Below are 26,813 nucleotides of genomic sequence, written 5' to 3'. Positions count from 1 at the left end.
TAATCTCGAAAGCCAAGGTTCTAAGTAGAAAATTAGGGATAATTTAAATTTCCCCATATATTTATACTTTGAAATGTTCTATAAAGAAAATGGATTGCTTTTATAATTTTAAAAAGAGTTTCTAAAAAAAAAAGAATCAAGGACAACCCTGTAGCAATGAATACATCTATTGCCCATAGTATAGTCTCTAAATACCATTTTTCACTAAAATGAACCAGTCTTTAGAAAAATAATCTATTCCTGGTGTGAGTCAGATGATGAAAAGATCAAGAACTTAATGGAAAAACGAGAATGCTATCAAAGACAGTAGTTGGGTCATGTTGGAAGGACATAGAAAGCAACCTGAAAGAGCTCCCCCTAGCTGAGATGGGACAAATTGAGCATCAGAAAGAAAAATGGTTGCAAATGAATTGAAACAAATATAAATAAGCCCATGAGCTCATGATGATACTCAAAACAGACAATAAAAAATGAAGTCACACAGACAGATTGTGAATATAAACTGAAAGGCAAAGCAATATAGCTTCTAGAAAAGAATAAAGGGAAAGACTGTTAAACTGGACTATATAAAAATAAAATACTTCTTTTAATCAAAAGATGCCATTAAGGTTCTGGTTCTGAGTTCGACAGAGAAAGCCCACTCTACCCCGTCTCTCCCACTGAATTCACCTATAAAACCTGGACAGAATACCTGGAGTACTGGTGAACCCCAAGCAGGCTAAACTCAACGAAATTCAAGCCCAGACACTTCATAATCAAACTGCTGAAAATTAAAGACAAAGGAAAAATCTTTAAAGAAGCCAGAGAAAGAGGAAGCACTATTTATACAGGAACAAAGGCTGAAATGACTGTATAAAGTGTGTGCAGGAGCTCTATCATTCCAACTGCTCTGAAAATCTAAAGCTAGTTCAAAATAAAAAGTTAAACGGACAAATAAATAAATACTGGCTGATATATTTTGGGGTAAAAATGAAACATTTACTTACATTTAGAGTAAAACAGGAAACCTCAAAACAAATTTCAAACTCGCAATAGCCACCCCCCCACCCAACACAAGAACACACTCTGTGATGTGAAGTATTTCAGTAGAAAATCTTGTGAAGCAGTGGTGGCTAAGCAATCCCACAATTTGGTTTCGTGACCCTGAACAAGTTCCATACTTTTAGGCCTTAGTTTCCCAAGTTTAAGACCAAGGAGTTGGATTAGATGATCCCTAGAGTCTTTCCCAGTTCTCACATTTTATGGATCCCTCTTATTCTTCTAAACTGTTTCTCCATCAACTATATGGTAGAGTACCTTAGAGGTTAAGAAGATGAGATTTAGGGTTTCCCTGGTTGCACAGTGGTTAAGAATCCGCCTGCCAATGCAGGGGACACGGGTTCAAGCCCTGGTCCAGGAAGATCCCACATGCCGCAGAGCAACTAAGTCTGTGTGCCACAACTACCAAGCCTGCACTCCAGAGCCCGCGAGCCACAACTAAAGAAGCCCGCGCACCTAGAGCCCGTGCTCCGCAACAAGAGAAGCCACCACAGTGAGAAGCCCGTGCACTGCAACAAAGAGTAGTCCCTGCTTGCCACAACTAGAGAAAGCCTGCAGGCAGCCACAAAGACCCAACTCAGCCAAAAATTAATTCATTCATTTTTTTAAAACAAGAGATTTAGAACCAGTTAAGACCTCTCCAGAGTAATAATATCTACCTACATGGTTGTAAGGATTAAATGAGAAAAGGTACACAGAGTGCTCAGCACCTTAGTACATGCTCAGCACATAGTAAGGGTATCAAACAAATGCTAGTTGTTATAATGAAAGTTCTGCCTTAATCCTCCTTCTTTTGCTATGTTTAAGTATTATTTTCAAGATAATCTTAACAACTTTCACGGATTTAACACTCCCATGTACCTGACTCCCAGATTTGTATTTCCAAAGCTCCTAGTTTCATACTTCCAACTACCTGCCAGACATCTCCAACTGGATGTCTACCACCACTTACAATTAAACATGCCTGAAACCAAGTCATCACCATCCCTGCAAACCAGATCCTTCTCACAACTCAAGTCCTGTCAGTCTCCCAAAGACACCCAGCCTCAAAACCTCAGAGCCAGCTTTGCCTCTTAGGTTCTCTTCCTCAACTCCTTTTTTCAATCAACCATCAACACTTACTGACTATTCCTTCAAAAAGTCTCTATACGAATGATTCTTTCCCATTCCCTGGTTCAGATCCCTACTAATTCACGCCTGAATTATTATTCACTCTGGTGCCAGATTCATCTTTCTCAGGCTCACTTGGATCCCAACACTTCCTGCTACCATCTGCCAAATGAAGGCTAAACTCCTGATATTGCACTCACGGCCCAAAACAATCTGGACTCAAATTATCTGTGTGTGTGATTCACAGAACATGCACTGAAATTCCTAATACCCCACCTCTGTCCTCCTTTTCCTTTCTGATTATTGAAATTCTGTCGATTTTTAAAGAACCAACCCAAATACTACTTCTTCAGAAAGATTTCTTTGATTCTAGAGATCTCCCTGATTTTTCAGAGAAGAAATGTGAATGGGAACTTCCTTATCGACTATCAGAATCTATCATATAGGTATATTAAAAATAGCATTGCTATTAGCATAAGACATAGACATCAATGTAATAGGACAAAGTCCAAAAATAGACCACCGCCTGTATAGGAACTTAATAATAATAAAGGTGATGCTTCAAATCAGCAGGAAAAGGATGAGCTATTTCATAAGTATTGTTGGGACAACTGGCTATCAACAGAGAAAAAAGTAAAGTTAGATCCCTACCTCATATCACATTCTAAAAATGTAAAAGTACTAGAAGAAAATATAGAGTATGTTTATGACCTAGGATAGGGAAGGAATGTAAAGGTATTAAAGGAAAAGACTAAATCTAATCAAATAAAACTTCTGCACAATAAAAAACAATAGGCAAAACTACAAAACAAGTTACAGGCTGGAAACAAAATGTGTCACAAATACAGTATACAGAGGATGTATATTCAGAATATATACAAAAGTCCTCCTCATCAATATGAAAAAGGATAAACAACAGAAATATCAAGGGTTAATTCAAAGGAGAAGAAAACTTAAAGATCAATGTAAATATGACACAATATTCAACCATACTAGTAATCAGGTAAACAAAATCAAAACAACGAGACCAACATTTAATCCATTAGATTAGTAAAAGTTTTAAATGCTAATAATATTAAAAGGTAATATTGTGAGCAAAGGGGTACTCTGATATACTGATGGGATATACATTTGTTTTGCAGCAGTAACTATTAGTATTTTAAATGAGAATAAATATCCTATGACCCAATAACTTCATGTTTAGAGATTTACTCTGAAGAAACACAGGTGCAGGGACTTCCCTGGTGGCGCAGTGGTTAAGAATTCACCTGCCAATGCAGTGGACATGGGTTCGAGCCCTGGTCTGGGAAGATCCCACATGCCGTGGAGCAACAAAGCCCGTGCACCAAAACTACTGAGGCTGCGCTCTAGAGCCTGCAAGCCACAACGACTGAGCCCGCAAGCCACAACTACTGAAGCCCGCGTGCCTAGAGCCCATGCTCCGCAACGAGAAGTCACTGCAATGAGAAGCCTGCGCACTGCAACAAAGAGTAGCCCCTGCTCACCGCAACTAGAGAAAGCCCGTGCGCAGCAACGAAGACCCTATGCAGCCAAAAATAAATGAATTTTTAAAAATAAATAAAATAAAAATTCGGATTACATAATTTAAAATAAAAACACAGTTGCACAAAGATGCAATTTTACTACAGTGCTATTTGTAATAGTCCATCACTAAGGAAATTGTTATATAAACTATAATACATACATGACATCCAATAGTATGCAACATAAAGAAATGCATATAGAAGATAGCTAAGAAAAGACCTCCAAAACACTGTTGGGAGAAAAAAAAGCATGAAGACCAACACCAAATGACAGCATTTATGTAAATAAAATATATTTCTGCAAATACACATTAGATAGGAATAAAAGTTAGAAAATTCTCAACAGGTATATACCAAATTGATTGTTACATCATAATTATCACATTATATATCACTGCTTAATAGATAACCACTATCAGTATATATTTATATTAACTCAAAAATTCTACTTGTAGGAATCACTTCCTCCCTCTACCCTAGAGGTCAGCCATTCTCTTCACGTTTGTAATAATCATTTCCTTGTTTTATGTTTTTGCTACTCATGTATTAGTTATAGCATTTTTAACTACTGTAACAAAAAGAATATACTGGCCCAAACACAAGAGAAATGTAATTCTCTGCTAGGGTGGGCAGTCTGGGTTATCGGGGGTCAACTCTGTCGAGAAACTCCAGCTGATGGTGGCTCTGCCATTTTCAACACATGACTTCAATATTGCTCTTGATGACTGCCTTCCTACCCTACAGAAGAGGAGAAGAGCAAGAAGTATGCATGGGAGGCTTTAGGAACCAGGTATAAAAGTGGCACACGACAATTCCACTCCATACCACTTTAGAAAGTTTTGCCACAGGTGCACACCAAACTGCACAAAAGACTGAGAAACGAGATGTAGCTGGGCAGTCATGTGCCCACCTCTAAGTCTTATTATGGAAGAAGGAAAGAGCAGCTTTGGATGGACAGGGAGTGGTACAGTCACACATCTCTAAACAATACGGCTGAGTTTTGCCTGTTTTCAAACTTTAAATGAATGGAAACATACTACATATGCAATTCTTTTGTATCTGGTTCCTTTTGTTTGTGTTTATGCTCCTTGGATGAAACCGTCTCAAACAACGTGTACAGAGAATACCAGACAGAAAGAAATGCTCAGGCTGGGTGCTATGCTACCTGAGCTATTCAAACCCAGAACTACAACTTCACCAGCACATCACGCCTTCTAGATGCCACTTCCTCTTACATAATAAGGAATTGATTAATGGGCTCTCTTAATCTCTGTGATAGATCATGCTACCCACTCATCTTTAGTTACATACATTATTTCAAGGCTTTTATATCATGAATCTGTACTGAGTCACTCCACTCACTTTCCCCCAGCACCCACCCCAGCAAGACTGATAACTAGCATTTGCACAATGGCCCCTGGAGTACTGGAGACGTTCCATATCCAGCAAACAAAGCAAAACACCGGTTTGAACTTAGGCCCTCTGACCCTGGCCTCATTAACACTATATTCTAAGCTAACGCACCAAAGACTCTATGCAAGAAATACTGAAAGCTGATTGCCAAGCTATTTGCTTCAAAAAGAATACTTCAAATTCTTTACAACTCCTCTCTTCAAAAGGAGAGGCCTAAAAAAAAAAAAAAAAAAAAAAAAAGTGAGGGCTATTTCCCTTCTCTATATAGTGTGGGCTGTATTTGGCGACTCAATTCTAATAAACAGAAAGTGGTGAAAATGATGGTGACTTATGAGGCTAGGTCATAAAAAACAATGAAGCCTCTGTGTGTTGTGTGTATGTATGTGTGTGTGTGTTGTGTGTTTGCGTGCACATGCATGCATGAACTCATGTGCATGTGTGTGTTTCTCATCACTGGGGGCAGCTAGCTGCCACATCGTGAAGACGCTTAGGCAGCCCTAGAGAAGGGTCCACATAGCGAGCAACTGAGATCTCCTGCGAGAAACTGGGGCCTTCTACCAACAGCCACATGAGTGAGCCATGTTAGAAGTGAATTTTCCAGCCCCACTCAAGCCTTTAGATGACTGCAGCTTCAGCCAATATAATGAGTACTATCTCACTGAGACTCAACCCCAAACCATTCAGCTAATTCCTCCTAGATTTCTGACCCACAGAAACTGTATGATATAATAAATATTAATATTGGGACTTCCTTGGCAGTTCAGAGGTTAAGACTGTGCTACCACTGCAGGAGGCGCGGGTTTGATCCCTGGTCAGAGAACTAAGAGCCCACACGCTGCACATGGTGCAGCCAAAAAATAAAAATAAATATTAAAAATAAATAAATAAATATTTAACATCATTTTAAGTCACTAAGTTTTTTAAATTTTTAATTTTTTGGCTGCGTTGGGTCTCCACTGCTGTGCGTGGGCCTTCTCTAGTTGCAGCGAGCAGGGCCTACTCCTCGTTGCAGTGCATGGGCTTCTCACTGAGGTGGCTTCTCCTGTTGCGAAGCATGGGCTCTAGGCGCATGGGCTTCAGTAGTTGCAGCATGTGGGCTTAGCAGTTGTGTCTTGTGGACTCTAGAACAGTCTCAGTAGTTGTGGTGCACAGGCTTAGCCGCTCTGCAACATGTGGGATCTTCCCAGACCAGGGATTAAACCCATGTCCCCAGGACTGGCAGGCAGATTCTTAACCACCACGCCACCAGGGAAGTCCTAAGTCACTAAATTTTGAGGCAATTTGTTACACAGCCAACAGAAAATACCCTTATCTATCATTTCTGGTGCCATATATATATATATATATTGCCTATTTTTAAAAGTAACTCGCTTTAAAAACCTCTTTCTCAAATGTAATTTTCTCACTCAAATTATACTAGCTTCTCTGAATGAAAAGAGCTCACTTTTGGAAATGTTCTCTGTTAAAGACTCCCCCCACCCAAATATAGTAAGTACTACGAACTGGTACTTTTTTTTTTAAGTTATTTATTTTTGGCTGCATTGGGTCTTCGCTGCTGCACATGGGCTTTCTCTAGTTGCACGAGCAGGGGCTACTCTTCCTTGTGGTGCGCGGGCTTCTCATTGCGGTGGCTTCTCTTGTTGCAGAGCACGGGCTCTAGGAGTGTGGGCTTCAGTAGTTGTGGCTCACGGGCTCTAGAGCGCAGCCTCAGTAGTTGCAGTGCACGGGCTTAGCTGCTCCGCGGCATGTGGGATCTTCCAGGACCAGGGCTCGAACCCGTGTCCCCTGCACTGCCAGGAGGATTCTTAACCACTGTGCCACCAGGGAAGCCCCACGAACTGGTACTCTTTTTGACTTTACTGGAAATATCCTCTTAAGGGAATATTAAGATCCTAGGCATGCTACAATTTATCAGGTGGTATTAATAAATTAATGCAATCATGCCAACTGTTGTGTGTTATAACTGACTTCAAATGCAATCTCAGTGGTTATAAAGGAACTCGCTGGCATCTCAAGGCTCAATTTTCATCCCAGAATGAAAACATGGAGTGAAGAACTTATGTGCAACCACATATAAAGAGCATGTTACTATCCACATATAAAGAGCATGTTACACATAAAGATTTATTATTATTTTTTACCCAAGCTTTACAGTAATAGATCGGTTGTGTTCCTCAAATTAGTCTTAAAAGATTTTCCTCAGATTTAACATCAACCTAGCAACTATTCTCCCTCCATGAATGGAGATAAATGAATGGAAATAAAATAAAACGAAACCAACTTTTCAGGAACATGTCAGAAAATATTGTGTGGTGAAAAATTATAAATAAAATATTTTTTGAACAATAAAACTGGCTTGTGACATGTGTCACATGAGTTCAGATTAAATCAATAATTTGAGGAATGAGAGCAGGGAATCTTAGTAAATGGTTATGCCTACATATACTAATGACTTAGTTACTAGTTCAACCGTTTGATAAATGGTTCATATTAACTCAAAACTGTTAGGTGTTAAAGAGCTCTGTTATTTACTAGCTGTATGACCTTGAACAAGTTAACTTCTCTGTCTCTGTAAAATGAGACAACAGTTCCTAGAGCATAAGGTGGCTATACTGAGTAAACTGGGTAATTCATAAGCATAAAAGCACACAGTAAGCACTCAAAAAATGGTACTCAGTAGTATTATTAGTTATTGATGTATATTTGGAGAGTAATGTTCAGAAATATTCTGACTTCCTTAAGTCTAACTTTATGACTAAAGTGATCAGGTGAAAAATAGTCAATAGGGGAAAAAAGCACCAAAAGAGAAGAGCATGTAAAATATCCGAGATTTAAAGCTTACTAAATTCAACAATATACACACCTGATGTGTTCATCAAATGTTAAGTCATATATGATAATAACCACCTACTTCTCAACATTCTCGAACTATCCAGAAGTTCATGGACTTTATAAAGAACTTGAAAATATAACTGATACTAAAGCTATGATTTGATCAAGATGCTGGCAAAAGTACGTAACAATTCTGTAAGTCAGCAAAACACCAGAACAGAAAGAGCAAAATTAAAAGGGAAGGCTGTTTTTGCTGTCGTTTTCTAACTATATTACTAAATTGGCTTAAAAATGGCTTTGGATAAAATATTTTTAAAAGGCTGAAGACAGACAGAGGTACAAATAATCAATTAAAAGTCATTAATGTATCCACACAGCCACTGATAAATCCTTACCACCATAAAATCGAAGCATACAGCCAAGGTCAGGATTTGCCGCCTCCTCCTGTATGCGCACAGGGTCATCAAACCCCAGCCTGGACAAGTAATCATAAACAATCTGAAGAGGTCGTTCAGTAGGTTCCAGTCTCCTGCTTACACAATTCAAAAGAAAAATATTTGTTAAGTAATAAACACACTTCATTTGATTTTTAAAATCTTTTAATATGCTCTAGATTTTTACTTCTATATCAAGATTTTCTCTAATATCACATGATATAACTAATCTAAACAAGTGGTGCTCAAAGTTTTTGGTCTCGGGATCCCTCTATTGTTTTTGAGGCCCCCAAAGAGCTCTTGTTTACACGGGGTATATCTATTGACATTTACTGAATGAGAAACTAAACTTAAGAATTTCTAAATATTTAGTTATTCATTTAAAAATAACAATAAACACATTACATGTTAACAAATTTTTTGAAAACTGTATTTTCAGAATAAAATTTAGTGAGAAGACTTGCATTGTTTTACAGCTTATAAATCCCTTTAACAGATGGTTTAATAGAAGACAGCTAGATTCTCAGATATGTAGCCTCTAGAAAACTCCATTGTATACTTACGAGACTGAAGGTGAAAAATAAAATTAATACCTTGTTATTATTATGAAAGAGTTTTGACCTCATGCACCTCTTCAAAAAGTCTCAGAGACCCCCAGAGGGCCCTCTGAGAACCTCTGGTTCAAACTTAAAGGCGTCGAATTGAAATTATGAGATATAAAAGATTGTACCTGGCCATAACTGATTTCACATAAGCTGCAACACAATTATAAATGGAGACTTTGGGTTGCTGACTATATCCTATATATTTCCTCTGGCTTCACAGATGACTTTTCCATAAAAACTAGGAATGAACTGCCCAGTAATTCCCCAGAAATCATTAGATTACATGATTCTGACCGAAAGCTAGATAAAACCAGAATGTTAGTAATCACTTGTGGCTTCTGGTGACTCTGCATATTTTAAAATCACACAGACTTAAGGCGGCTCATTTACAATTCTTTTATCAGAAAGCAAAGAGTCATAAATATAGCAGCTAAGAGCATGACCTCCAAAAGTCAGACTGCCTGGGTTTGAGTCTCACTTCTGCCACTTATCAACTGCATGTGTGCCCCCAGACAAGTTATTTAACCTCATTGTCTTAAATTCCTCATCAGTATAATGGGTAGTGCCTAACTCACAGAGTTGTTATTAGAAGTATTTATTTATTTGCTTACAAGAAGATATCACATAGTACATAAAGTGCTTAGCAAATTATTTGGCATGTAGTAGTGTTCAATAATGTCCTGACATTATTCAAAAAATTCTTAGGAATGGAATAAAATTTTAATTAGAATAAAAATAAAATGTCTCCCCTATCTGAAACAACAACCAAAAAACAAGTATAGAAAAGCCTGTATGTTTAAAAGATCTTGAAGAACATTATTCATATCCTAAAAGGATTCTGTTTAGAAAACTTAAGTCGTGTATTAATCAGAAGAAACACGATAAACCTTCCATCATGGCAAAAAGATATAAAAGAACTCTGTGTTTTGTGGTTAAAGAACTAGAAAATACTGGTTGGCAATATGCTTTAATTTAAAAAAACATGAATTGGGAATACTACAAAGTGGAATATAAACAAATGTAAAAAAATGGTAATTTAGGAATGGAAATCATATTGATGAGTACAGAAAGTAAAAAATAAAAATAGGGACTTCCCTGGTGGTCCAGTGGCTAAGACTCCACGCACCCAATGCAGGGGGCCAGGGTTCGATCCCTGGTCAGGGAACTAGATCCCACATGCCGCAACTAAGACCCTACACAGCCAAATAAATAAACATTTTTTTAAAATTCTAAAATAAATAAATAAATACATATAAATAAAAGTAAAACCACACCTGGCCCCTCCTGTTTAGTTCTGACTTTCAGTTTCCATCAGCTCAGAACTACTACATGGGGAATGACCAAAGAACTAAAAGCCTACAAAGACCAATAAATATTGAATTTAATAGAAATGAAAAATAAACTTTTCAGAATAAAAATATCAGTTACAATTAATCTCTAGCCAAATAAAATAAAAATCCACAAAGGGCTGTGACAATATTAGGCACTTTCCCAGTACAATGGTAGAATTCTTCTAAGAAGGATGCATTTTAAGAGAGACTTCTAATAAACTACAACCTGGACAGGTCAATTAGCCATGTAACAGGAAGACTGACTGAAGGATTAACTTGAAGACAAGGTGACCAAGGGCATAAAGAGCTCTCCCTACCTTCCAAAGTCAAGAAGGATTAGACTTACTCTATCTAGATTGCTGCAAAGAATAGGACTAGGACTAAGGAGAAGTTGCACAGGTAGACTTGATTAAAAAATGAGGAAGAACCTTAATGATTCGAGATGCCCAATAATGAAACAGACTACCTCTCAAAATAGCTCACAGAGAGCTAGAGAGCCCTCTGTCACGGACACTTTAGAAGAGTCTCCTCTAAGAATCAAGTTGGGCCAGATGACGTTTAGGGTCTTTTAAAACTCAGGGCTCTTTCAGGTATTTAAGACACTTTGTTAATATAATACAAATTCTACTTGAACATTGCTATTATTTTTGGATACAGAGTTCAATGTATTTAAATATAATTCCATATAATGATCACATATTCAAGACCAAGAAATATTATTAATACTTTCAGGCTAAAGCTCACTAACTCAATTTTCCTATTTCTCTCTGGAAAACCAGGAGAAATGGAAATATCCTAATTCTGACATATTCTACCTGACCAAATTTCCTTGTCTAAAAAGGCTCTGCAGATTTTGGAAACCCTCTTTATATATTTCCACCTAAAGAAAGTATTCTCCCTGGTGGGAGGGGAAAAAAAAATCAAGAGAATCTCAACATCTGCTCTTATTAATTTAGCATAAATGATCAAACAAGAAATAGTTCAAGAACTGCAAAAACAAGTAAAACGAGGGACTAATTCCATTTACTCATTAAACTCATCTGCTTAAGAGAGTAGAGTATGGGGGAGGGAAATGCTGTAATATGCTTACGGATCAATTTTGTGTTTCAAAGTTCCAAAAGTTTAACAGGCTGCTAATTAGCTGTGTGTTAAATCTCTCACAAATCAAAGGAAATATATATACTGCAAAACAGGTGTAGGAGAGAGTATGTTAGCAAAGAAAGGTTCCATTCAGCATTTGAAATACTTCCACTGAGGCTTTAAGAAGAGACAATATGACTATTGTTAACAGTTTTAGTTTGCTTCTAATGCTTCAAGGAGGTACAATAGTCCTTGTAAATCTGAATATATGTGCATATGATTATTTTTCTCCAAACCAGCCAACCAATACAGTAATGCTATCAACAGTGTTTGTAGCTCTTAGCCAATCTGAACAGCACCCACAGTTAAGTTAGAGGTAAGAGAAGAGTACATTTCATTCCAGGTATCATTTCACAAGAATTCTAGTTAATAGTGGGAGGCAAAAGTATACATTATTGAAACCTAACATATTGTACCCAAGACCCTAACAAAGCAGAGCAGCATTCTCTACATCAAAGTCAGGTTAAAACTCAATCTCTGGCCATCTATAAAGGTAAAATCTGCAAAATTTTAAGAATGACAATACAGATCATGATACAAACAACACAGATACATTTGATGAATGTTTACCCCATACCTGACACTATGCTGGGAAGTATCTCACATTTTACAAAACTAGGAAATAAGAAAAATGAGGTTCAGAGAGTCACACAATTAGTACATATGGCACCAGGGTTTGAACCTGTGTTGGTTTCCTTACAAAGCCTAGCCTTTAGGGAAACAATATTATTTTCTAAATGTAGATAAAAAATGTATGCAGAAGAGAGCTCAAAGCACTTCATATGTTAACTTACATCAAGAAACATAAAAAGTTATGTTTTAAAATTACTGTGCGTCATTAGTCTAATACATCATCATTTGAAAGATACACTATTTTTATGCATCACTGTTGTAGTCCCTGGCTCCTGTGGGGTAGATTCTAAATCCTCAGAGTTTCCTGAGTAATGGGAGTGTCTTAGCTATTCATGAGCCCCTTGGATCACCCCTCAGTTTATGCTAAGAAATGAGCTGACTCAGGATGGGGGCTGGTCACCAGAAAGACCAACCACATGAAGAGAGGGCTGGGGCTTGGAGTGAGCCTGACCTTGGGGGAGGGGAGGGCTGGAGATTTGAGTTCAAGCACTTACCTGATCAATGATTAAATCAGTCAAGCCAACCCTAATACCTCAATAAAAACTCTGTACTGAAGCTTCCCAATGGATAAGCACACTAATGTGCTGGGAGGGTAACGCAGATGCTCCCAGACCTCGCCCTATGTCTGTCTTCATTTGCCTGGTCCTGATTTGTATCCTTTATATGAAAATTGTAATCTTAAGTATTGCTTTCTTGTGTTCTGTGAGACATTCTAGTGAATTATTGAACCTGAAGGGGTCATGGGAGCCCCCTAAATTTTTATCCAGTTGGCCAGAAGTGCAACCAGAGTGTAAAGTTAGGGTGGTCTTGTTGGAGACCAGGCCCTTTAACTTATTTTTTGTTTGTTTGTTTTAATTTTTATTTTATATTGGAGTATAGCTGATTAACAACATTGTGCTAGTTTCAGATGTAATGTCCTTTAACTTGTGAAGGAAGTTTGTGCAAACTCTGCGTGGTTAGTGTCAGAACTGTACTGCAGTAAACCAGATGGCATTGTAATAACCATTAAGAAAGAAAAAACACTGCCAGTGAGACTATGACCTACCAACACCTGTAAGATACACACTGATTTTAGAAGTATTAAAATGTAAAAACAAAACAAAGTTTTAATAAAAACAAATTACTTAATGTGTAACACATTCTTTTAAAGCTTTAAAATAGTACAGAAATATGAAACACAAAACAAAAATAATCTCCTTTTTCCTTCCTCAGGGTTAATCAGCTCAGTATTGTATCCTGAAACAGGACTTTTCATTCCACTTTTACAATATCAAAATATTGTAAACAAAACTTTAGTGACTTGTTAAGAGGTCACCCAGCAAGTCAGTGACAGTAAAGGAATTGGAACTCAGGATCCCAAATCCTGAGGGCATAATTTTCTGTTAGATATATTTTATCGATTCTTAGCTTATCTTGAAAGATAGTGTATCAACCACAGAAATCTTAGTCATTTTGATGACTGAAAATAAAAGTAAAAATACGAGCCAAAGGGCACTTCATTTTGTTACATGTGATATTTTTACAACTTTTCAAAAAGAAGGCAATGATTACACGAAGCTTCCCTACTGAGTCATTTGTCACTTAAACAATCCAATAAAACAGACAGACCAAATAGTATCACATAAAGGGCGCTGGACTGGGAGACGGGATACTTGTGTTGCAATGAGAGCACTAACACCAGGTAGCTGCAGGAATGTGCTTTAGACCTGACCTCTTTAGACCTTACACAACTAGGAAATAAGAAAAATGAGGTTCAGAGAGTCACACAATTAGTACATGAGGCATCACGGTTTGAACCTGTGTCGGTTTCCTTACAAAGCCTAGCCTCCTTTAGGGAAACAATATTATTTTCTAAATGTAGATAAAAAATGTATGCAGAAGAGAGCTCAAAGCACCTGACCTCTCCAGGCCTCTGTTTCACATCCATAAAATGAAAGAAAATGGTTTCAGTGATTCCCATGGGGAAGTTACTGGCCTTTTAGGCAGGACAATTCTTTGCTGTACAAGATGGTCCCACACATTGAAGACATTAAGGCTCCCTGTCCTGAATGCTGAACTTAGACTCTGGTAACCCTCCCCCGTAGTGGTGATAACCAAAAGCCCTGCCCCCACACCGGAGGGAAAGGGCAGTGGATGGTGAGGCTGGTAGGTTGGGTTCATTTTACTAGTAAGCAGCGGTCCCCAGCCTTTTTGGCACCAGGGGCAGGTTTCATGGAAGACAATTTTTCTACAGACCGGCGGCCGGCGCGGAGGCTGGTGGGGGGCGGCGGGAGGGGGTTCAGGCAGTAATGCGAGCCATGGGGAGCGGCAGATGAAGCTTTGCTCGCTCACTGCTCACCTCCTGCAGTGCGGCCCAGTTCCAGGGGTTGGAGACCCCTGCTAGTAGGTATCTCTCTTAGGTTCCTTCAAGTGCTACAATTCTATAAACTAGTAATCCCTCTGTTAAATTCAAGTGACAAGTCCATGATTTAAAAAGAGTAAGGAAAGAAGGAAGTCATGGATGATTTAGGAAAAACATGGGGTAATTTTAGTGCCAGTAATCCCATTTCTAGGACCTAGTTCACGGAAATCAACAACGTAAAGAGTCATGGGCAAAGGTTTAGTCATCACACTACTTCTAAGGGTTGAATGACTTGAAACAACCCAAATAGGTAACACTTATTGAGCACTTACTAGGTCCAGACAACATTTTAAGCAGTTTACTTCCTTCTCCTCAAAGCATAGCACATCACTTAGGAGCTTAATAGAAATATAGACCCACAGGCCCCACCCCAGAGCCACTGAATCAGAATCTGCATTTTAACAAGCTCCCCAGCTGGACATTTGAGTTTAAGAAGCATTACAAGTATTAATTCATTTAATCTTCATAACATGTATAATCTATTTAATCCTCGTGATAACTCTATAATGTAAATATTATCATCCTCCATTGTACAGATTAGTAAACTGAGGACAAAGCATTAGGCAACTTGCATAGTAACAGAGCCAATTTGAACACACACACTCTCAATCCAGAATCCAAGCTCTACACCATTACTGCATATAATTTCTCAAATTTTAAACAAGTTATAGTATGTGCATAAAATAGAATATTTTGTAGTTATTAAAACTGGTATTTAAGGAATTTTTAATGACACAAGGAAATTAATTGAAGTAAGCAGTAAATAAAATTGAATATATGGTGTGGATCCAAATATGTAATTTTTAAAAATTACACACACACTCATTTTGAAAAAGATCTGGAAAAAAAATGTCAGCATGGCAAGGGAAGGGGGAGGTAATATATGGGATCTGGTGTCAGAATGCCAGAGTTCAAATTCCAGCTCGACACTTACCAGCTGAGTGATTCTAGGTGAGATGATTAACTCTTTTAAGACTCATTTTCCTCATCTATAAAATGGGGAAAGTATTTACCTCACAAGATTGTTATGAGGATTAAGTGAGATAATCTACAAAAAGCATAAGCAATTAAAATTATTTTTCTTTATACTTTTTCATTTTTCCAAAATTTCTACAATGAATATAAATCACCCTTCATTAAGCAGCAAAAAATGTTATGAAAAAAAAGATATTGTGCTAGACTGTCAACTATCTTATGAAGGGCTATTACAAAGAAAGTACCTATTCTTCTGATGCAATAAACATAAGACTGAACTCAAGCAATTCACCGTTGAGTAAGAGGTCTAAAAAAGATCTTTAAACAATTATGATTATATAGTGAAACTGAGTAAGGCACACTGTGCCAGTTCCCCTCCGGGAGGGCCTTTACTCGGAAGGAAGTCCGCCATCTATCATGAATGATGTCAACATTCCAACTGCTTGGCAGTACCTGCCTGGCCTTGAACAGGTTACCAGACCTCTCGAGGAGCCTCAATTTTCCTCATTGGAAAGGAATAACCCTACCTCTCTTAGAGTTACTGTGAGGATTTAATGAGAAAATGTGCATAAAGCAGTAAGCCCGCTAACTAGCAAAAGAATGCACTTAATGTTAGCTAAAATCTATCATCATCATTTCTTTGGCTGGCTGAGGCTTCTTGAGCTCCTACTCCAGCAATGAAAATATATTCGGATCTCAAATAATGTATGATCGCACTTCTATGTGGAATCTAAAAACACAACAAACTAGTGAATGTAACAAAAAAGAAGCAGCCTTGCAAATATAGAGAACAAACTAGGGGCTACCAGTGGTGGGTGGAGAAGCAACACGGGGGGTCGGGGGGGGCGGAATGGAAGGCACAAACTACTGGGTGTCAGACAGGCTACAAGGATGTAGTGTACAGCACAGGGGATATAGCCAATATTTTATAATAACTGCAAATGGAGTATAACCTTTAAAAATTGTACAAATTTTTTAAAATTTAAAAAATATATATATATTCATATCTTCAAACCACAGTTCAACAGTGTTTCCATTATTTTGTAATCAATTATGTTTTCAAAGAGCTATTTCATTATGAAATTATCAAGGCTACAGGACAAAAAGAGACAAACTCTCCATTTTAAGTACAGTTTAGATTCACAAAAGTAAATTGTACCACATTTGGATTCTTAACTAACTACACAACTAGTAGTAGCAAGCCAATTCAAGTGGGGTTTTCTCCACTTTTCTAGTATTTTTGTATATACACACATTGGTATACAGATGAGTAAGTCTTAGGTTTAAATACTTGAACTCCGTCAATCACTACCAGCTATAATGTAGGTCAAGGCTTTCCACCTGATAAAATTAGATCGGAATCAGTGTTAAGATTTAGAAAAGCCTAAGGATCACCCAGTCTGATCCTTTCGTTTTACAAATGGATTTAGGAAATGTAGTTAACTGGAGAACAAGGAAAACATTCAAGGGCTAATCTACCTTTTCAGGAATTAGTCCAAATCCTAAAGGAACACATAATAAACCCCAGTTTAGACTTTAAAATGATATCAATGTTTAGCTCAGCTAAAGGTGTTACTATCATTGCCACATTTTTAGGTGTAAGTGTGAGCCTCCTTTCTCACTTTCAACAGTATTGAATCCACAGTTTTGAATTCTGTTTTGAGACATTTATTTATTACAGGGAAAGGAGAGGAGAGAAAGTCAATGGTCAGGCACTTAAGGAGCACTTATTTGAGGTCTAACTCAAAGAACTAATAGTTTTTTTTAAAAAAGCTGATCAAAGAGTTCATACGCCCAGTATAACACTACTATGAGACTACTTTTCTTCACGTTTATATAAAAGATTTTAAAGAAAACACATATGGCTTTTAAACCTATGAAAATATGCTCAACCTAACTCATTAACATAAATGAAAATTAAAACAAAATAACAAAATTCCTATCATCAGGCTTGAAAAAAGATTTGTCCTTGGAATGCTGAATTTAGGATTCTCTAAAAACTGTTGACAATCATTTTTATTCACAATCAATATGTGCTCGTGCATGAGGATGTGCCTGTATATGTAAAATTTAACATATTCTGGAGAAAGTAAGGGGGAAATAGGTATACTCTTATATTATTCATCAAAGTATAAGTTCTATGAAGAGGAATTTGACAAAATCTATCAAAATTAAACATGCACATACCCTTTGAGCCAGTAATTCCACTTCTAGGACTTTACCCTACAGATGACTTACACATGGGAGAAATATCACAGGTACAAGGATATTCACTGCAGCAGTACTTGTAGTAAAAAGCTGGTAACAACCTACATGTCCATTAACAGCAGACTAGCTAAAATTGTGGTAGATTCATAAAATGAAATACTATTTAGCTATTAAATAAATGAAAATTATATAAATATTAATATGGAAAGATTACTAAGAGATATTAAGTTGACATGTTGCATGTAGCACCATTAGTTTTAAAATTTATATACAAATAATGACACATACTCATACATGACCATAGGTACTTCTCATTCTATTTCCTTTTACACATTTCTATTTCATTCTGTTTATATGTATTACTTAAAAACTTTAAAAACATTTATTTTGGGCTTCCCTGGAAGCGCAGGGGTTAAGAATCTGCCTGCCAATGCAGGGGACATGGGTTCGTGTCCTGGTCCGGAAGGATCCCACATGCCACACAGCAACTAAGCCCGCAAGCCACAACTACTGAGCCTGTGCTCTAGAGCCCGTGAGCCACAACTACTGAGCCTGTGATCCACAACTACTGAAGCCCACGCACCTACAGCCTGTGCTCCACGACAAGGGAAGCTACCGCAATGAGAAGCCCGCACACCACAACAAAGAGTAGCCCCCACTCACCGCAACTAGAGAAAAGCCCACGCACAGCAACAAAGACCCAATGCAGCCAAAAATAAATAAATTTTTTAAAAATCTAAAAAAAAAAATTTATGACAGTTTTTAAATTCTAGAATCCTAATGTCATCATTCCAAGGACAAATCTTTTTTCAAGCCTAGTGACCCCATAACCATCATCTGCTCCAGCACGAATAAAGTCCTAAAGCCCACTTCCAAGCAGAAACACATGTGACTTATACTGCAGGAGAATTAGTGGTAAAACTCTGACCTCACCTGACCAGGTCTCCATGAAGCTGCAAATAAAGACGTTCCCTTCCCTCTCCAGCACAAATTTCTGACGCTGGCGTGTCTACTGTGCAAAGGACAAGATGTAAGTCGGAGGAGGAGGAGGCAGCGGAGGAGGCGCTGGCTGCACTGGCCGTGGCGGTGTCTGCTCCATACAGGTAAACACAGCCTCTCTTCACATCTTCTCGCAGCCAGTCTCTCTCTCGAGAGCCAAACCTACTTCTCCTATTCAGACAATGTCTGCTCCCATTGCGTTTCATAGTTCTCTAAAAACATCAGGAAAAAGAAATCATTAGCTCAAATGTCTGACTGAATTAGACACATTCAGTCCTCAGCCCGCCTTTCCACTCCATAGTCACCAATACTTGACTCAGTACCGCCTCCTCTCACAGAGCCTTCTGCACCTGCCATGCCCAGCCCTAAACTGAAAAATGTCATTCTCTTTACTGCTAGCTGTTCATGTCTCTGTCCATCATCATTTATTTTCTTTTTTTTTTTTTACTTTTAAATTTTTGGCTGTGTCAGGTCTTAGTGGCGGCACACGGGAACGTCATTGTGGTGTGAGGGTTTTCTTTAATTGTGGCGCACAGGCTCCAGGGCACGCGGGCTCTGTAGTTTGAGGCGCATGGGCTTAGTTGCCTCGGCATGGGCTTAGTTGCCTCGTGGCATGTGGGATCTTAATTCCCCAACCAGGGATCGAAACCCATGTCCCCTGCATGGGAAGGCGTATTCTTTACCACTGGACCACCAGGAAAGTCCCTGTCAGCCATCTTCTGACCCTTTTTTTCTTCATGTTTTCCGAAAAATGTCAAGAACAACAGTAGTGTACCTACTACCTAATTTTCACAAATTTTAATATTTTGCCATATTTAGTTCAGATCATTATTCTAAAGAACATACATATGATATATCCTTACATATATAGCTAAAGCCACCTACTACCTAGAAAAATCACATTCCCCTCCCTCTCTCCCCAGAAATAAACACTCTACTATAGTGTTATCATCCCATACATTTTTTTTTAATTTCTGATTTTTATTGATTGATTTTTGGCTGCGTTGGGTCTGTGTTGCTGCACATGGGCCTTCTCTAGTTGTGGCAAGCAGGGGTCACTCTTCGTAGCAGTACATGGGCTTCTCATTGTGGTGGCTTCTCTTGTTGCAGAGTACAGGCTGTAGGTGCATGGGCTTCAGTAGTTGTGGCATGTGGGCTCAGCAGTTGTGGCTCACGGGCTTAGTTGCTCCATGGCATGTGGGATCTTCCCAGACCAGGGCTCAAACCCGTGTCCCCTGCATTGGCAGGTGGATTCTTAATCACTGTGCCACCAGGGAAGTCTTCCCATGCATTTTTTATGTTTACCATATACGTATATATCTATAAACTCTATATAGTATTGTTTTACATGGTTTAAAACTTTATCTAAAACCTAACATACTTATGTTTCACCCTGTAAATTTTTTTGTTTGATTCAACATTGGTTTAGAGATATATCTATGATTAATACACCCTGCTCATTCTCTTGAATAACATTCCATTATATGAATACACTGAAATTTATCCATTCTCCTGCTGAGGGCATTTAGTTTCTTTCTAATTTTTCACTGTTGGAAACAATGCTGCAATAAACATTTCTGTATGTCTCCATATGCAAACTGAAAGTTTCTCTAGGGTCCTAGTCCTCTGCCTCATATCCCAAATAAGGAACTACAGAATCAACACAATACTGCACAAATATTCTTTCCATTATCCTCATGTTTCAAAATAAAAATTACTGTTGCATTTGATAACTTAGGTATGCATATACATTGTGAAGTCACATTATCTCAAAGCAAAAACAACTGCTACAGCAATATAACAAGTTTCTAAAGATCAATATTTACCTGCTCTATTTTTTTTTAATGGGCCATTTCTATTCCCGTTAATAAAAAATTAATTTCCACAATTACACTGACCCACCTCTCCAGGGCCACTCCCCACTGTATTTCACTCTGTTTAACATATCCAACTCCCCAAACACACCAACTATTCCACAATTCTGTGACTTGCCTGAAATGTCCTTCTCCATCTTGTCCATCTGAGTAGTTATTCTTCAAAATTACTCAAATGTCACCCTCTCTGTAGAGCTTTCCATGTCTCCCATCCCTGCTTTCTCCTACTAATTAAAAAGAATTAATAACTCTACACTCTCCTCCATAGATCTTCCTCACCTTAAACATACTTCCATTACCATGTAAATCACAATGAGTTTTTAATTATTTATTTGGTATTTCTTCTCTTATACACTGAGAACCTATTACAGTCCCTTAGCACCTGGGTGGCCCAGAGATGCATGCAGAACTCAGTGATGTCACAGACATTCCCAGTCTGTACTTTAGCCTAATTAGCTTTAGCAAGAAGTTGAACAAACTTGGGGAAAAAAATCTCCATTTTTATAGGAAACCCTATCATCTTTCCGCTGTATCAGCCACAAAGTAAATAAAATACTTTTGCTACTATTCCTCACTGGAAAACAGAAATATCTATAAATAAAGCAAATATTATTTTTGTAATTACTGAGATTAAATATTTGAGGATAACTGTAGCGCCTAAAATTAAATCTCTGAAGATGATGAAGAAAGGCGAAGGAAAAGTTAGAAGGTATTCCCCACATGGAGAGAAAGAAAAACAAGAAATCGAGAATGGTTCATTGTTTAAATTTATGATAACAGGTGAAGTGATCATTTTACAGATCTTAGGGATTTAAGTACAGCTAATCAAAACCATGAGGATTATTACTGATTCTAACTTTAGATAAGTAGGATAAACCCCTGCTACAAGTGGGAACTAGGTGTCTGTCTTCTCATCAAGAGCATTTTCTCAAAGCTGAACATCTCAGAATTAACAAAGGGCTTTTGAGCACGTATTTTATAAACGCAGGGATCATCATATTTACACCACTAAATAATCTTAACCACTGCATAATTAGACAGTGATTTTAAATATTCCTTTAATCTTTGGTAAAGATCAACTGAACCATCTGAAAACAGTATTCTATACGGTGCAGTAACATTTATACAAGGAAGCTCTGCATTCTGCACTCAGTGGGGAAAAATTTTGCTCATTGCTGTTAAGAGAGGGCCAGTGGACACCACTCCAAACATCCACCAAAAAACTTCTTTAAAAAAACTTTTTAAGGTCAAATAATATCCCACTAACCTTATCAATCTTAGAAAAGTCAAGGCAGACCCCAAGAAGTAATACATTAGTTCATCCATGATTTTTCTTCTGTGAGGATTTTTATCAGTCATTTTTTAATGTGTATATCTATTTCCCTTAAGACTATACATAAAGTCTTTAAGAACTTTACACTGTTGAAACCCATGTGTGTTGGTCAAAGAATGTATCTCCTCTTTATATGATATATTCCACCCCATGAAAATAAACTGTTGAGTTAGAACTTTAGTAGATATCATTCTCTTAAACCTGTTCAATGGGCATTTAAAGGCCTAGATACCACGCAAGCATAGCCTTCTGGCAACAATCTAGATGGACTGTTTAGCTATCATTAGTTACTGCTGAATTACCTAGTGCTTCCTTCTCCACTGCCTAAACCATCAGGTAAATATTGGAAAGGTCACTTCTGTCCTCTGAGATGCTTGCAGCTTTTAGAATCACTATTCCACTGGAATTGCTAGACGGAGAACACTTTATTTCCTCCCTTTACTCTTATATAAGAACTATTGACAAGTTTCTCTAAAAGGGAACATACCTATAATCACCCTCACATCAAACAAGTGTATAAAGAACACATTTAAGACTTAAAGATATTTCTAGAAAGCCGAAATCTTCAGAGTAAGCCATGATTCAAGTACCCACTTCAGTTTTACACTTTTAACCCTCTAAAAATGAGGGCTCTGATCAGTTCAAAGGTGAAAAACTATTAAACCCCAATGAACTAACTCTGAGTTATGCATGGTAGAACAGGATCTACTGAAGTAACTCTTCATACTCAGTGAGTTCTACTAGACTGTGAAATATCCTAAAGTAGGAGATATGTTCCTGCATTCAAAACTTTAGAATATGGGCTTGTCTCTAGGAATATTTTGGAAGGGGTGGATGAGATAAAGAGGGAAAGAGTATTTCAGTTCATTAAAATATTTTTGGTAGTAATTGATTTTAAAAGCCATACACACACATCATTTTGATAAAAACCTGAAACTATTATTGAAAAAACGCATCTCACAGAATCCACTGACTAGATTAATTATAACTTCATTTCTTCTACAGACTGAGTAAAAAAAAAAAGAAAAAAAAAACTCTCCAAATTTCCAAACATCTGGAAATCTCTGCTTCAAGGATACTCCTAATAATCTTAAAAGAGTATTAAAAATCTCATACTTACATTCTAACTAAAGTTATAAAGGACTATATTCTAAATAGCAATTTGCTGTGGAGAAAAGGGAACCCTCTTGCACTGTTGGTGGGAATGTAAATTGATACAGCCACTATGGAGAACAGTTTGGAGGTTCCTTAAAAAACTAAAAATAGAACTACCATACGACCCAGCAATCCCACTACTGGGCATATACCCTGAGAAAACCATAATTCAAAAAGAGTCATGTACCAAAATGTTCATTGCAGCTCTATTTACAATAGCCAGGACATGGAAGCAACCTAAGTGTCCATCAACAGATGAACGGATAAAAAAGATGTGGCACATATATACAATGGAATATTACTCAGCCATAAAAAGGAATGAAACTGAGTTATTTGTAGTGAGGTGGATGGACATAGAGACTGTCATACAGAGTGAAGTAAGTCAGAAAGAGAAAAACAAATACTGTATGCTAACACATATATACAGAATCTAAAAAAAAAAAGAAAATGGTCAGAAGAACCTAGGGGCAAGACGAGAATAAAGAGGCAGACCTACTAGAGAATGGACTTGAGGATACAGGGAGGGGGAAGGATAAGCTGGGACAAAGTGAGAGAGTTGCATGGACATATATACACTACCAAACATAAGATAGCTAGTGGGAAGCAGCTGCACAGCACAGAGAGATCAGCTAGGTGCTTTGTGACCACCTAGAGGGGTGGGATAGGGAGGGTGGGAGGGAGGGAGATGCAAGAGGGAAGAGATATGGGGACATATTATATGTGTAACTGATTCACTTTGTTATAAAGCAGAAACTGACACACCATTGTAAAGGAATTAAACTCTAATAGATGTTTAAATAAATAAATAAATAGCAATTTGCTAAATAAATCTGGGGGCAGATTTTGAATCAAATTTTCCAGTATGCCATACAGTGGACCTAGATCTAATCTGGTTAAAGTTACACCAGTTTAGCTATATTAGCCTTTTTATGAAGATCTATAGTCTTTGACAATAATGATGTTCATGATTTGGTATTAAGTATAAAAGAGTTACAAAAAAAAAATGGTAAACCTTTTTCAAAGGGTTTTCAGAAAAGAACATGTAGGAGACTATGGCTTTCTTCCTGATTCTGAAAGTCTTCTATTTACATATTCCTTTCTAGTTTCACCTGACACAAAATTCAGCCACTCAGCTACCGAAGGGAACTTCTGTTTGTAGAACACACCGCACCTATTCTTCATAGCCGATCCCATTTATTTGCAAGGATGCAAAGGTCTAAGATACTGTTAGCCTCCCACATCACCAGCTCAGCATTATAATCAAGATCAATTTCTGGACTCTTTCTAATGGTCCCCAGATTGGAACCCCACAGAACCAGTGGTAGGTTGGACCACTTCCTGGAAGTGTAGGAAGGTCGAACCCTTCAAAAAAGATCCTCATTTCTCAATTCCTTCCCTCCCACAACTCACTCTCTCCCCACCAAAAAAATAGTTGTAAAAATAGCCAAGGCTGTTTACCTACTAGGCCAGAGGGCATTACCTATCTCTCAGACCTGCCCCTTCCTGATAAGCCAGGCCAGCAGAACTTTTAAGTTCATTCACAATTTACATTTTTGTGACCATACAGTTTTAAGTAAATATCCAAAAGCCTTTGAGTTATTATAATTAAAATATAATTTTAATATAAATTATATTTAATATAATGTAATTATATTTAATATAAACATGATTAAAGTAAATATGTATAAGGTCTATGCAGAAGTGGAGATAAACTATGAAAAGTTATTTCTTTAAATCGCTTCATTAAGACTGGGAGGTAGTAGCAGAAAAAAAGTTTTATATTTTAGAGTTCTAATTTATGTTGTTTCATGGATTCACCACCAGATGCTTCAAATCTATTATTTTTTTCAATGTTGTTTCTTTGTGATGCCCTACGTATAATCTTACTAGCGAGTATACAGCGCGCACCCTCAATCCCAAAGAACTATTACTTAACGAATTTTTAAACATGATGCATTTTCATTGTTTTGCAAAGTATTTTTGAAACACGTCAAATCTAAATGTTCTTTGCTCTCTTCCTTTTCTCTGGCAAGTTTTAAAGCCTGCTGATTCCTCTTCTAGAACTTTAGAAGGAATTCCACTCCATCTCCAGGACACCTAGTTTACATATCTGACCTAGAGAAAAATTTCTCTCCAACTATTTCGAAGGGTAGTAGAAAACTCCATCCAGTGTGTCCCCCATACTCCTCCTTTTAACCACCTTCACTGTCCCCTTCCCACCCTACATTCCTGTGCATTTTAACTTCTTGTCATCACCTTCAAGACTTCACTCCCTCCCTTGCCTGCATCTGCCTTCATTTCCTCCTACTCCCCCCCAATTCCTGCCAAAAGCCCCGTTAGCTGCCTGTTGCATAACTGCTCCCCCGTCAGCGTCTCTCTGGATTGTCAGTCAGCCCCACTCCCGCCAGCAGGAATGCCCCTTTTTGTCCAACCCCTCCTCCCTTCTTCAACACGCCCAGCGATTCCCCGAGATTAAGCTCCTCCGGGGATTCTCTCTCCAGGCCCGCGCTCCGGAGCGAGAAGCGGGTCTTAACTTCGGTGGTAAGCTCCGAGGGCAGACACGGCCCACTCCAGCCGGCGCAGCCCCAGCACACCGCAGAGCCCGACCAATCACCGCCGCCATCCTCCCGCTGGGGTGATGTCTTCAGGTGTCCGGGGAGAAAGCCCTGCGTACTATCAGCTCCGCTCTCGGGCCAGGAGCCGCCGGCCTTGGGGCCCCGTGCGCAACCGGGGGAGGCAGAGGCGGGCCCCGGGGTCCCGAAGGAGCCGAGTGGCGGCGGCAACCGGGTGGACGCCAGCCCCAGGCGTGGGCCTGCGAGGCGGGTGGCACGCGGCCAAGGATGGGCAGCGGTGGAGACGGAGGCGGCCGCGGCCTCGGCGGGGGGCAGCTGCAGAGGCCTCCGCTGGTGCCGCGGCCCCTCCAGCCGGGTTTTGGGGGCGACTGAGCCGCAAGGCTGACTGACCAACGCGAGGTGGGGGTCGCCGGCTGCCTCGGCCACCGCGCGGGGTAGGGGCGGCCTCTCCCCTCTCTCGCTCCCTCCCCAACCCGCCCGCCCACCTCACCTTCAGGACCCGGATCCCGCCCGGCCGGCGGCTCGCGGGCGCTTCGGGCGGTTCCGGGGGTTCGAGCGGGCCCGCGGGGCCCGGCTCCACCTCCCCCATCTGCGGCTTGTGGAGGCTGCTCAGGGACGCCCGGCCGGCGCTACGCCGCACGGAGCCTCGGCGGCGAGCGCGAACAGCCTGCGGCCCCGCCCACCGCAGCCCGCCGGCCCCGCCCCCTGCCCTCCGGCCGGCCCCGCCCCCCGCCGCCCCGCCGGCCCCGCCCCACCCGCAGCCCTTTCGGCCCTGCGTAGCCGCGGGTCCTGTGCGTCCTGGGCGCTGCGAGCCGCAAGCCGCTGGGCGGGCGGCTGGGGACCTCGCGGGCGGAGCCCGGCGCCAGCGCAGGTCTGGGCCTCCGTTGTTGGCCGCCCTCGGTTTGGAGGACTGAGATACAGGGAGGATTATTTGCTGCTGTCCCCGCCTCCGAAGTACGGGCAGAACAAGGAAGGGGGGGTGAAGGGCTGCACCTGTCAATAGTGACGCGAGGACGCTGCCCTCCGCCAAGGGTGGCTCTTGTAACTGACCTTTCCCAGACCTTCCCTCTGTACTTCAAAACCGGATGCCTATATTCAATATCCTATGATAAAACATAATGGAAAAGAATATGAAAAAATAATGTATATATATTTATAGCTGAATCACTTTGTTGTACAGCAGACATTAACACAATATTGTAAAACAACTATGCT

The 26,813-nt window shown here is 39.3% G+C and overlaps 1 protein-coding gene across 1 annotated transcript in view; it reads right to left on the bottom strand.

The window, feature by feature from the left end:
* Positions 1-26,269, bottom strand: part of PHLPP2 (PH domain and leucine rich repeat protein phosphatase 2) — a 72,112-nt gene extending 45,843 nt beyond the window's left edge. Inside the window, exons 1-3 of the mRNA XM_059043922.2 lie at positions 26,089-26,269; positions 18,598-18,875; positions 8,333-8,466 (exon numbers count right to left, since the gene is read on the bottom strand). Coding sequence (XP_058899905.1) covers positions 8,333-8,466; positions 18,598-18,875; positions 26,089-26,187 — 511 coding nt within the window. The 5' untranslated portion in view covers positions 26,188-26,269. The remainder of the gene's footprint in view (positions 1-8,332; positions 8,467-18,597; positions 18,876-26,088) is intronic.
* Positions 26,270-26,813: the final 544 nt, after the last annotated feature.

The sequence above is a fragment of the Kogia breviceps genome, chromosome 18 (genome assembly GCF_026419965.1).
Source record: "Kogia breviceps isolate mKogBre1 chromosome 18, mKogBre1 haplotype 1, whole genome shotgun sequence".
Classification (NCBI taxonomy): domain Eukaryota; kingdom Metazoa; phylum Chordata; class Mammalia; order Artiodactyla; family Physeteridae; genus Kogia; species Kogia breviceps.
The sequence above is the reverse complement of the archived record's forward strand: the minus strand, read 5'-3'. Positions and strand labels throughout refer to the sequence as shown.